This window comes from Siniperca chuatsi, linkage group LG4 (assembly GCF_020085105.1).
Source record: "Siniperca chuatsi isolate FFG_IHB_CAS linkage group LG4, ASM2008510v1, whole genome shotgun sequence".
Lineage (NCBI taxonomy): Eukaryota > Metazoa > Chordata > Actinopteri > Centrarchiformes > Sinipercidae > Siniperca > Siniperca chuatsi.
This window is the reverse complement of record NC_058045.1, coordinates 13,330,499-13,343,892: the sequence shown is the minus strand read 5'-3', so window position 1 is coordinate 13,343,892 and position 13,394 is coordinate 13,330,499. Positions and strand designations below refer to the sequence as shown.

The 13,394-nt window shown below is 39.6% G+C and overlaps 2 protein-coding genes across 20 annotated transcripts in view; both read left to right on the top strand.

Annotated features, from left to right (window-relative positions):
- Positions 1–4,122, top strand: part of mef2aa (myocyte enhancer factor 2aa) — a 63,030-nt gene extending 58,908 nt beyond the window's left edge. For all 15 annotated transcript variants that reach the window (XM_044194030.1, XM_044194043.1, XM_044194041.1 and 12 more), the window contains 2 exons: positions 113–236; positions 425–4,122. In XM_044194030.1, coding sequence (XP_044049965.1) covers positions 113–236; positions 425–761 — 461 coding nt within the window. In that variant the 3' untranslated portion in view covers positions 762–4,122. The remainder of the gene's footprint in view (positions 1–112; positions 237–424) is intronic.
- A 675-nt stretch (positions 4,123–4,797) lies between these two features.
- Positions 4,798–13,394, top strand: part of mctp2a (multiple C2 domains, transmembrane 2a) — a 34,383-nt gene continuing 25,786 nt past the window's right edge. For 3 of the 5 annotated variants that reach the window (XM_044193922.1, XM_044193923.1, XM_044193919.1), the window contains exons 1-6: positions 6,870–6,977; positions 7,685–8,722; positions 9,835–9,894; positions 9,982–10,093; positions 13,041–13,183; positions 13,282–13,358. In XM_044193922.1, the coding sequence (XP_044049857.1) occupies positions 7,697–8,722; positions 9,835–9,894; positions 9,982–10,093; positions 13,041–13,183; positions 13,282–13,358 (1,418 nt within the window). In that variant the 5' untranslated portion in view covers positions 6,870–6,977; positions 7,685–7,696. Of the gene's footprint in view, positions 4,884–6,869; positions 6,978–7,684; positions 8,723–9,834; positions 9,895–9,981; positions 10,094–13,040; positions 13,184–13,281; positions 13,359–13,394 lie in introns of those variants that run through there. The other 2 variants (XM_044193920.1, XM_044193921.1) reach the window with 2 other exon arrangements.

Sequence of the window (13,394 nt, the reverse complement as noted above, 5' to 3'; positions counted from 1 at the left end):
GTTGACTGTTTGTACTACACGCTGTTGGTTCCTGCTCTTTTCTCAGTGGCACACAGTGTTAGCTGAAATGTGAGTGAGTTCTCACTGTGTGTGGCTGCTTTTGTTTTTACAGAGTTCTCCCTGAGCAGTGCAGAGATCTCTTCCCTACAGGGCTTCAGCTCTCCTGGGCTCTCACTGGGCTCCATGTCGGCATGGCAACAGCATCAACTGGGCCAGGCAGCTCTTAATTCTTTGGTGTGAGTAACACACTTCCCAAACAAAGGCACACTCTCCAGACGCCCTCACATAAAAGCAACAACCACTATGCTCTGTGATATCATGCTGAATCACACATCCACATATTCATGGCTTTTCACATTTTACCTCATATTTGTTGCCTCATTTTTAGACTGAACACAAAATGTCATGCTTATCTCCTCTGCAGTGGTGGAGGTCACCTACCTCAGGGCTCCAACCTCTCCATCAACACCAGCCAGAGCATAAACATCAAGTCCGAGCCCATTTCGCCGCCACGGGAGCGTGTCACCCCCTCTGGCTTCCCTCCTCAGCAGCCGCATCAAGGGTCCAGCCGACAGGAAGTTCTGGGACGTTCACCTGCCGACAGCCTCAGCTCCTCCTGTAGCTCTTATGATGGCAGCGATCGTGAGGACCACCGGCCAGACTTCCACTCCCCGCTGGGGCTGGGCAGACCCCCTGCTGGCTCTGAGGACAGGGAGAGCCCCTCGGTCAAGCGCTTGCGCATGGACACATGGGTGACATAAAGAGCCCCGATCAAGCCTCCAGTCACCAGCCAGTCAGAGAGAGGGAGGGGTTAGACATGGAGATCAAAGAAAGAGCAAGGGTCCTTAGAGCGGTCGTTATGATACTATTATTCAACTCCATTTCAATTTGTAAGACTGACTGGCAAATGTTATAAGACGTGTCAGGACATATCTAAAGTAAATTCTCAAGCTGATCCAGTAAGATTAAAAAAAATCTCAGTTAGCTGGACTGAATTATATGCACAAGCAGGTGGCATCAGGTACTTGGTGCAATTCAGATGTCGTTTGCAGAAGAAAGATTTTCAAAGAAAATTGTTTAACATTAGGCGGTAGGTTATTGTAGTCACTGGTCTAGTCAGACACTTACATGTAGTTGCTGTATTGCTGTGCTCGCAAGTTGCAAACAATCGGAGAAAGTTGTGTTGCTTTCAGGCTGAGGACCCTTACATATGATGTTCACTGCAAGAACTATCTTTTAAAATCATGCTGTAACCATACAAGACCTTTATCTCAAGTGGCCTCTTCTAAGTTATTGATTCAGTCAATCAGGAGATACAGACAACATGGAGTTAATTAATACTATACAGGAATTTTGATCACACAGTAAATAATTGCAACAGTCGAGACTACTTTAGTGAATAAATGAAACAATACTGTTGGAGATAAAAACAAAATAGCAACAGAATTTATTGCAATAATGACATATGATTCATTTTATAATTTAAAAGAGTAGGATATTTAAATGTGCAATTAAGATAATGCAAACCTGTCCAGTTGAACTGGTGAGAAAATCAACATGTTCACATTTGTGTAACAGTTCATCAGTAATATAAGCCAAAGCTGTTCTTTTGTGTTGTTTTGTACAGTTGCTACGGTTTCCTAACAATTCACTCAAATGCACCATTTCTTTCATCGTAGTTTTATTTTTTATTGTGCTTTATGGCAAACAGTGTAAAGTCATGTAAACCAGATTTTGAATCAATATTCTAAAGCCATGAACATTTGCTGTTCTGTTTGTATAATTGAAAATTTGAGCCAACATTCTCTTTTGTTGTGTAAATAACGACTTTAATATATACCACCAGGGTGTGAGTACATACTGAATGTACTGTGCGATCACCGTTTTCAAGAAAAGTATATTTTTGTGGATTACAGCCAAGTTTACAGGAGTAGACCCTTAAAAAGTACATCATTTACTGGTCAATATTTGCTATTTTGTTAATTTTACAGTAATCTCTTCCAAATTGAATGATCAACATAACCTCCCATGTGTTTTAGTTCCAGATGTTCAATTAGTTTTTTTTCTCTCTTTATTAGTGGTGACTGATTGTCCTGAAGACATTGTAATAACAATGCTGCGAGGTTGAAGTTCCACTATTTTCACATTTGTGAAGTATGATCACAAGGCTAGGGGAAAAAGGGTTTCTTCCCTCCTATTGTGTTAGCTTGTATTAGTTGTATACCAGCAGCTGCTGAATACACTGCCAACATTCAAACCCAAGGTCCCAGCACTACACTGAAGAATAATCTATTGTTATTGCATGTAGCTCAACTGAAAGACATGCCATCTCTCAAGCCCTTTCCACTATCCTGTTATTGATTCATAGAATTAAAGCAGAAGACATAAACATGGCAGAAGTGGCTGCTGACCTTCACACAAAACTGATCATGCCTGTGCTCATATGTGGTTGTAAATATCGCAGTCTACTGGAAATGTCAGTCATAATTATGTACAAAAATACTTGTGTTTCCTTAATTGGCCCTAGAAATTGTATCTTATATCAATGCCCTGTTACTAGTAAGAGTTATATAGGCCTAGGAACCTTAGGAGCCAGAAAAGTGAAAATATGAAGGCGCTGAAGTCATGTACATGGAAGGTGTTGCGACACGAGGCTGACGCTTGTATCATCACACGTTGCGGAGACAGAAGGGGAAAAAATGGGGCTGTGATTTGTTTTCTTCTCCATCATCACAGAAGCAAATAATTCAGCAGCTGATTCATAATAACAAGAACAACAACAACGCAATGTCATTGACTTCAATCTCACTGCTGCATTGCACACATTTGTATGAGAAGGTTGCTGTACAAGAGAGGCATCGCTCTGCATTCGCCGGGACATATCTTGTGTGTGTTTCTGAGGTTTCTGTTCTCTCCGCCCCATCTTCAAGCTCCATATGGTAGTTCTCAGAAAAACACCCATAAAGATCTATGCAGTTTTAGCCCCACTTCACATGACATATACAGAATATGATGTCATTACAGGTCATAGGTTACTCCACAAAGTATTAGGAAGAAGAGCATCTGAGGGTTAACTGTAAGCCTCTTATCCTGAAGTGCCACAGCTGGAGGTTGCTGGACTACAAGTTACATAATGCATTTTATTAAATGATTTGGATACCCCGGGGCAATCTCTTCATATTCATATACATAGGTAGACATACATAACATATAGCAATCCATAATGTAATCCAGTTTCATACAGCTGGTGAAAATAGCAATAATAAATGACTACAACAAAAATTGTCTGCCCGTCTTGGCAGCACCACCTTGTAGTTGAGCACATACTTTAGCACTCGATAACATATCAGGGAATTTTGTAGTTTCTATATGCACAGTTAGGAAATGCCTTATCCCAAAGAAAAATTCAACCATTTTTCTTTTATTTTCTCTCGGTAACAACAACAAAAAAAAAGACAATGCAGATATCACTCCAACTTGACCAGACTTGCCTCTTCTCAGAAAAGACTCGCACAAGAAAATGCACGGTGAATGCACTGTGATACACTTTGTTCTTGTGGTCTATGTCCAAATTGTGCTCAACTGATGAATGTGAAAGGAAAGGGTAATCAATGAACCTTTGTAGAGGACTTTCTTCACTTTGCTGTGTAACAGTACACTGCTTTGCTTCATGGCTTTTATAAACAGAACTATGTGTTTGGTAAGTGTTTGTAGTTGATAGTTCACTTAACTAAAGAAGCTGTTTTCGGTTTGAATGCTCAGACCGTTTGGCGGCACAAGCTGGACTTTGTTGCCAATAATGAAATTATTTGTTTCAAAATCGAAAGAGATTTTAAGTTAATCTACATTTTATTTCCCTTGAATGTGTTATTTTATTTTCATCATACAATAAATATTAAAGTGAACTTTTTATTAAACAATTAAGATACTATGCTAGATATTGTTGTACAAAATTTGTATTCTTCACAAAAGTACAAATATTGGCTTTTAATGTGTAATTTAGGTTATCTCTCTTATTCTGTACAAAATGAAGTAAACAACTCTTACATAGAATTTGTTCTCCTGTGAAGTCCCAAACAGTAGAAACTGTCAACTTTATTAAACACCTCAGTGTATGCTCAATCTGAACTCAATGTCTATTAATCTTTGCAAAATTGCATTTTATTGACTGCATGCATCAGCTAGTACACAGAGGTCACTGCCATTGTCTACCACACAGTGATACAAACTGAACAGATGCTGTTAAAATCTTCATCTCACTGACTTTATGTAAGAAATTTGTCTGACATACTCATTTCAATGAAATCACCAGATTCAAAATATTTATTTAAAAAAAGAGTGCTGCTCAATTTACTATAAGGATTTCACACATGCTGCATTAATGGCTCTGTGCAGTGTGGCAGCCATGGTGGGAGAAATACTCAGATCCCTTAGTTAAATAAAAGTAATACTACAGTGGAAAAACATTTCACTACAAGCAAAAGTCCTGCATTTTAAATCTTACTTCAAAATTTAAAAAGTAAGAGTTTTCATTATATTTTTGGATTATTATACAATTGCATTAACATGTAAGCAGCTTTTTAATGTTGTAGCTGGTGACGGTGGGGCTAATTTTAACTGCTTTATACAGTTTATGGTTGGGTAGTTTCATCTATAACAATGTATCATTATGAACTGATCAGATGTTTTGAATGAAAAATCAGAATCTTCAAATTAATTAGTAACTGATAACAGATAAAAGAACAATATTTCCTTCTAAAATGTAGTGTACTGAAAATATACCTCATGTATTTCCACAGTATGGCCAGCAGGAGACACTGTAATACAATACATTGCACAGTGCTGAAGGGTGCAGGCCTGTTGGTACATTGGCTGAGGTACAGGTAAGCCGGTAAATCACTGAAGCTAACAGGTCACAACAACTGGAAATATTAGAACATAACCTAAAACAACAGGTAGCTAACCAAGCTTGTACCTAGCTAACCGTTGGTGGAACCTGTTTCTCGGACATTTTAAAGATGTGATTAAATATCCACAGGTGCTCAAGTGTGTTTTTAATATGTATAGGGTACCTTTCATAATTTCAAAAACAAAACTTTCACGATTGGTAATATAATATGAATATGGTAAAATGTGCCTTGAAATAAGTGGTGAGAAATATCACCAGTTACTTAAAACGATAAGGTAACTCACAGTTGTGACGTTAACGTTACTTGCACGTGAGTATTTCCGTTTGGCAAGACTCTTCACTCCACTGCATTTTAAAGGGAAATAATATGACTTTTCACTCCATTTATCTGACGTCAGTCGTTAGTTTCTATATAGTGGGATTTTAAGTCCAAAACATTAACGTTATCACAGATGCTCATAAAATATGATGCATTGCTATAGTAGAAACTCCCCAACAGCAACGATGGCAAGTTAAAGTTATACAAAGTAACCAAGTTGATGCACTTTCACTTGTGGTATAAAACTACATTTTACTACTTACAGTTGTTCGCAAGTTAAATTTTGAATGCTGGACTGTATTTGCATTTTCTCCATTGTGGTATGGCTACTCTTGTGTATAAATAAAACATTTAACTAAATTCAATCGAACAGCAAGACAAACAGAGGTTTTAGGTCAGCTGTGTAGTTGAGAACCTCAGTCTCTTATGGTTGTTTTCAGTGTGAAGGCTTGCGTGTGCATCACTCACTATATTGTCCCCAAGTGCATGTTCTTGGCTTCCTGTCCATCAGACCAGCTGTGCTGCAGGCTGGAACAGGTCCAGCGTGCATGTGTAGAGTAACTAAGCAGGGTTTTGGGCTGTTTGAGTTGTGTGAGAAGAAGGGCGACAGGCCACCTGCCACAGGGGCTTGCCCTGTTCAGATGCCCAGCCCTGCCTTTCAACTGGGAGCCAAGTTAGGGTTCTTTCATGTGGGCCTGATCTCCTTAAGACATCAGCAAATATTGAACAAGGCTCAGTCCAGACTCAAACACATCTGTTGTCATATAGTCTCCACTGTTAGGCACAGACAAGGAGAGAGAGACTGAACACCAGTGGGTCTGTTGCATTGGCTTCTATGTGTGGACAGAAAGCTATAGTTTATACTTTGCAAACACAAATGCTCACTTTTGACGAGCTTAGGCTAAACCATGTTCCACTGTAAACAAATATGGGGCTGTGTGAAAGAAATGGAGTTTGGTATGACAAGGCAGCCACCGAGTGCCAGATCCGTGCTGAAGATCAGGGATGAGATACAACGAACAGATAGCCAACATTTCATATGCCTCAGTCATGTTGTGGAATCCATCAGCAGTATTTTGGGACTGTTTTGAACAGATAAGAAGAACAGTTGTATTGTAGAATTAGGCTAGATTATGGCATTAAGTTTTTTTTTTTTCAAATACTTGGACCTATATGACGCAAATTAGAGGAAGTCTAATGCATGCAAGTCTTAAAACAGACAAATAGCCTCACAAATGCAAATAAATAGTCAAATATTCAAATCAACAATAAACAGACTGACAGGCACGCAATAAACAGGCTGTTCAACCTGCTGTACTGAGAGCAACTGTTTCATCATAGTTTCAGTGTGTAGTCTCTCGCTACAGTTTATTAATATACTCAATATTTGTAGTCAAATGTTTCTTTTCTGATCCCATATAACTCAAATAAGTCATACTGTATGTATCTCCATCCATCACAGAAGACTTGGGCAAGACTCAACACCTGACTGTGGCATTCTCATAGTCGTTGAAACTCACCTTGTGAGACTGGTATGGCTAGTTTCACCCATTGAGCCTCTCCACCAATCACTTGTCTTCAAGTAGGAAAGTGCACTAACTAACTACATGTTGTGTTGCCCAAAACACTTCCTCTTTGTCATCATAGTTAGAATAGTTGAGCTACCTCTGGAAATTTGTTGCTGCTCTCGGTGAAGACTGATTCAGTGTGTGGCTTCAAGAAGCTGTTCAGCAGAGGTCGACTGGACAGGTATAGTACGATGTTAATACTGGAATAATCCAGGAGATAATGCCATGTAGAATCATTTAGGTGAAGTAATTTGTTCAGAAATGTTTGTGAGATCAGACATTAGGCCTAAGCACTAATGGTAAGAATTTTCTTTGATAATGTAGTCTTTCGCCTATTTTTGGTTTGGCTGATTTACATGTGGTTATAGGTAGGCATTTTCTGTGTTTTATTACAGTAGGTAGACAGAAAATTGGTAGAAGTAGGTACAGTTGGGTGTGACACTAATTCAGATGACAGACAAACAATAGAGATGTTTTTGCTATTATCTGTGTATGGTGACAAATCCTCTGAAGCACTTCTGCCACTGTGTTACTACATCTTGACCTACTGCATGTTGCCAGCTTCTGTACAGTAATAGAGTCTCAATAGATTGAATTGTGCCTTCATAAAATATTTGAGCCAAATTGTCAGACAGGAATCTAATGTAGAACACAATAGGAAAATATATTCAGAGGTTTTATGTTTTTTGGTCAAAACTAAGTATAGCCAACATTTTTTGAAGATGTGTTTATAACCATAATCAGTGGCCACCTCTTGTGCATTTTACATTTGGCTGTTGTAGTTGTATCATTTCCATGGACTGAGTCTACTGTACATGGGACACCGAGCTCCATTGTATTAGTCCGTACACAAACGATCTTGATATCATATTGTTATTTTTCTGAAAGGTATCACTCAAGATGGATGTCAAGAAAAAGACCTTCTTGGAGAACTTGCGTCGGAAAGCTAAGTTGGTCAACCTGAAGAAGCCAGGTAAGAAGGCTCTTGCTAAGCAGGGGAGGAAGCTGGCCCATCGGCGCAGTATTTCTGTACCAGACTTAAGGTTTGTGCCAGGTGAAGCATTTTCTACAGAGAATGCCTTGATGTCCACTGCCTCTGATGTTAACTTCTTTGGCATCTCCCCTGGTGTGAGTGATACTGATTCTGTTGCAAGTTGCTCGATCACTGACGGACCACTTTTCACAGACAAACTGAGCGATTCAGTCCCAGAAACTAGACTCAAAGTTCCCACAGATCCCACAACTACTGCTTTGAATAGAGTAAGTGCACCAGTGGAGACACTGACCCTTTATGAGGAAATTGATGATACGATAAATTCAGGCTCAGAGAGCAAGGTGACCCGAGAAGGCTTGTATGCACAAGTGGATAAAAGAGCCAAGGGTAATGTACCTAAATTTACTTTTGACGCTGTTCCTGCACCAAGATCTATTTTTACCAATGCACTTGTTAATTCACCAAGACCAGATCTTATAGAGAGAAAGAGTCTCTCTGGTGAAGACACCCCTGGTGAAGACACCCCAGCAGACAGAGCACTTTCAGGTACAATTGCTGCAGCATTGGCCAGAGCAAACTCACTGGGAGACCAAGTGAACTCTTATGCAGAAAAGAAGACCACATCATTTGAGCAGAGAAAGTCATCATCTGAAAAAGGGACTCCGCCAACAATCAAAGAAAATGCTCCTGCAGATAGAATGTCTCAGATATTAGATACTCCGGGTACTCCTTTGGAGAGTGCAGATGGTAACTCTCTGGATCTGGACTCTGCCTGCGGCACTCCCAATGAGGAGCGAGTCAACATGCCCTGGACGACAGACTCGGAGGAACAGGACCGAGAACCCTGCACTCCCTTTTTAATGAGAGAGTTCTCCACGGAAGAGGTTCTGCTAGAAGCCCAGTGCGAGGAGGCCCAGGAAGAAATAGCAGAGGTCAGTTATATTACAAGTGTATTAAAACTACATGTATAATCAGAGGATCCTATTCTTATAGGTCTCCATGTACTGTAGACTATGTTATTTGAAATTTGTATTCAAATGTCAAATTAGTTATTTCAACAGATGGAAATCCAAACTAATCCAACTAACTTTTAGAGCCCCTACTGTTCAAGAAACTTAGATGAAAGTGATAATCTCTTAGGAATTACATGAAAGTCTGCAAGCTTTAGTGCCATAATAAAGTAGTCAAGAAGACGTTGTGTGAGGTAATAAAGGTATTATGAATAAAAACATATTACCTGTTACTAATATGAAGCATCACCACAATAACTAAGTCAATAATGTGTGATATATTCTCACATTGGTCATATTTGCATGCTTTGATTTCACTTTCAAATGGTGTGGTTTGGTTTTTCACATACTTCAGCTGTTATGCTAAGAGCTGTCCTCAGCCTCTTATATGGTGAATGGCATGAAATCAACATTCCTTTTCTAAGCCTGGGCTTGTGGTTTTATTACTTTATCCCTGTAGCACTTACATATAGACATAGTGTATATTCTCTATATACCCACTGTGACAGTAACAATTCAGTCTACTGGTGCAACATATCAAATGCATCCTCTGATGGTTGGTGTTAAATGTAAAGTGACCACCTGGGATTTGACTTTATGCAGCCCTTGGGTATAGCTGAAACTAAGACTATTGTCTCCTCTTTTATCTAGATGCCTCATAGATATGGGAACCAGTCAAAAACTTGTGTTACTAGTTAGAGACACAATGTAGCGTGGAGAGCTCTACAAAAAGTACACAAAGAGGCTGATAACATCTCACATTGCCTTACACTTGATATTTTTTACTGCTGTCAGCAGTATTTACATATTGTAGACACATTGGTTGTATCCCTAAAAGACATTATCTATAGTCATGAGGAATTGTTAGAGTATGTCTTGAAATGGATAAACACCATTTTTTAAATTCTAGCCATAAATATGCGGACCACAGGGCCGTTTACACACCTAACGTTAGACATCTCAGCTTGACTGTACTATACTAAGTTTGTATTTTGGTGTTTCATAAAACGTCCCTATAACCTTTTTCTATGTAGATGTCCAGTGAAACTTGTGATTTCTTTGACGAAAATATGCAAGATCCTCTGGAAAACTCTGTGAGTACTCAAAGGACTTTTGTGCCCATTGAAGTAAGCCAAGCATCTGGTATGCGGCAGCCTATAAATGTGAATGGTTCTCCACAGCAGGTTACGACAGCAGGGCCTGAGGTACAAGTACCTTTACCAGTCCAGAGATACCTCCTGAGCATCAACCTAAAGCAGGGAAGAAACCTGGTCATCCGAGATAAGCGCTCCGGTAGGTCAACAACCTGCAGGTGATCCATAAGGCCAACTTGCAAGACTAAGAAGCTGTGTCGCTTAGATCTTGAGAGCGTATAAGCTAACATAAAACTGTTCTTAACTGTGGGAATTTTTTTGAAACACTCTTGGATGGATCAGTACAGATCAAGAGATGCCATATCATATTTCTTATACATGCTAAAAGAATGCAGTTCTTTGTGTGGTGGCTTTTGGCTACAGCTAAAGGGTGAGCCATTGATGGTGCATGTATGTACAATGTGTATACATCTTGTTAGTCTTGCTGTGTTTATGAGCAGTCAGGAAAGTTGTGAATAGGAAATGTGTTATTGTGTATAAAGGCAGGACGGGCTGTGTTCAGTTAATGCTTCTGTTTACTTGTGAGGAACACGTCTCTTGTAGTGTATGTACAAAGAAAAAAAACACTAGAGAAGTATGCAGTCAGACCAGTATGACCAAAAGAAAGACTGGGACAAAGCAATCAGTTCTAATTAAAGAGAACACATTAATCTGTACATGAAACCACTGGTATTGCAACTTAGTCAAACAGCTAATTTTGAAATGGTATGCCAGGTGTAATGGTATTGGATTCTGTGCTAAATTTAACTGACAATCAGATGTTCATAATTCTTCCTTCATAGCTGATGGGCTTTCTTAAAACAAAACCATAGATTTAAAGAGGAACATATATCACTTCACAGCTATCCCACAACGTATCGTGTATTTAAATATTATATTCTCTTAAAGCGGTCATATTATACTTTTTGCTTTTTCCCTTTACTTTATTGTCCATCCATCCATCCATTTTCTACCGCTTGGTCCCGTTAGGGGTCGCGGGTGACTGGAGCCTATCCCAGTGACTTTGGGCCTTAGGCAGGGTACACCCTGGACAGTGGCCAACTCGTCGCAGGGCTAACACAGACACAGACAAGGACAGACAACCATTCACTCTCACATTCATTCAATACGGGCAATTTAGAGTTATCAATTAACCTATATATATATTTTTTGTGCATGTATTAGGTTTGCAAAGTCAAAAAGCCCAAAGTCCACCCCGAACGGAGTTACCCTCTCCCACAGAAAGCAAGCAATGCAACTCCCAACACCCAACAGAGAGATTCCTCACTCTGTAGCTAAAACAAGGTTAATGAAAAGAGGTGCTGCTGCAATGTGCAGTATGAGCAAAAATATGTATTTAAATATATATTTTAAAAAAAAAATTAAACCTATTCTGGTACAATCCCAAAATAAAATTATGGACCTGAAAATGAGCATAATATGACCACTTTAAATTATTTTGTCGTCTTTAGGTTTGATGTTGATTTTCTATACAAGTGTTGAAGTTGTAAGATATTCTGTTAATGTAATCATCCTAAAGTAGTGCTTTTGGATCTGTGATTTGGTTGCAATTATTAATTGTCATATCCAGGTATAAAATCAGTGATATTGATCTGTGAGAGAGAAAGACAGAGAGACACAAGTGTGAAATACAAATGTCCACTCATCTTGAGGCCCAAGTCCAGTAGATTTTGCTTTGGGATAGCAGCGACCTCCAGCGGCCATAAATGGAACCACAACACTTCAAAATTCATGTGTGGGCTCATTAAGTGAGGCTATTTACTGACAATTTATGTTTGGCAATTCTTTTGACTTATATAATTTATTTTACTTAAAGTAAAAATAATAGTTCCATTTGGCCATTTTAGATGCACAGATGCATTTCATAGTATAAAATTGTGACAGTATTTCAAAGATACATTTATCTTATCTAATTGAAAATTGAAACCCTTAGGCTATGCTGTGGTTTTAACTAATATTATATTTTGCTGTAGGTCCTGTAGTTTTGGGAAATCACCTCACAACGAAATGGTGATGGGGCTTTCTTCTTGGAATGATGCTTAACTGTTCTTTCCCTGCCTGGTGTTAGAACACCCTCCAAACCCAGTGCCCTACTCCCTGCTAGTTGAGACCTTACTTTCCCTGACAAGATGGCACCACGATGATGCAATCCCCACACGCCCCCTGTCTCTTCACTGTTTGCCCAACAATCAACACTGTGCCAAAGGCTCACCAATGGCATACATTGTCATTACATATTCTGAAAGGACCCACGCCACCAGCCCCCACTCCTTGGTTTTTGTTCTCCCCTTTTTTTCCCATTAATTTCCATCGTCACCGTTCTCAGTCATGCCAGAGCTTTTCTCCTTGCTAGCTGCCACATTCTCCTCCTGTCAAGTTGCCTGGAGGTTTCCCTGTCACAGGCTGGCAGGGTGGAGCTGCTGTGGGTCCTGCCTGCCTTTGCGAGATGTTCATTTGGAGTGGGGAGCTGACAGGCCTGACAGCCCATCCCCACAGGGCCTTTGTCATGTGATTCAAGCCTCCCTGCAGGCTCTCTCAAGCACCCCTTTATTCCCCTATACAAATGAAGGCATGGGACTGGCTTTCATTTTTTGGCCAATCTGCATGCAATTGCAGAAACAAAGAAGTCCCATACCCCCACCCCACTCGCAGACAGACTTTCTTAACAGGCTTGGGAGATTAACACTGGTTGCTTCTAGATTTTGGTTTCTGGTTGCCTCATGCTGGCGAGTGTTTCTACTCTTTCACAATTAAACAGCTACATCCCTGTTTTTGCCATGTGTGGGGTACGCCTCCTCCTCACATATTTCAGTCTCTCACACAACCAGCATGGGGGAAGGGTGTGTATGTGTGTGTGATCATTTGTGTGTTTTCATAAACAGTGTACATTTTTAAAATGACAATATGTTCCACATGAAGCAAACATAGTTTGCGTTAAATGATTCACTTTCACCAGAGATTGCTATGGAATCAGTGTTGTGGTTGTATATATATACTTACTTACTTACAGTAATTACCACATTACTTACTTATGTTGCCACACAACATTATCTTGCTGATTTGCTCTTTTTTGTATTTAATTTTAGGCACCAGTGATCCTTATGTGAAGTTCAAACTTGAAGGAAAACAGCTCTATAAAAGCAAAGTGGTTTATAAAAACCTGAATCCACGCTGGAATGAGTCCTTCTCCTATCCTCTTCGAGACAGAGAGCATATCGTGGAAGTTCGGGTAGGCAATGTTTGTTTGAATAGAAGTGCATTATCTTACGATACGAGAGCACACAATTTCTGATTAAAATCTGAATGATGTTTGTAATATTGTTGCAGGTCTATGATAAAAATCGGACCGCTGATGAGTTCATGGGTTCCAGCACTATTGCCCTGAAAAATCTTGATTTGTACAAGTGAGGAATACATTTTTTTAATTATATTTTAGGGAA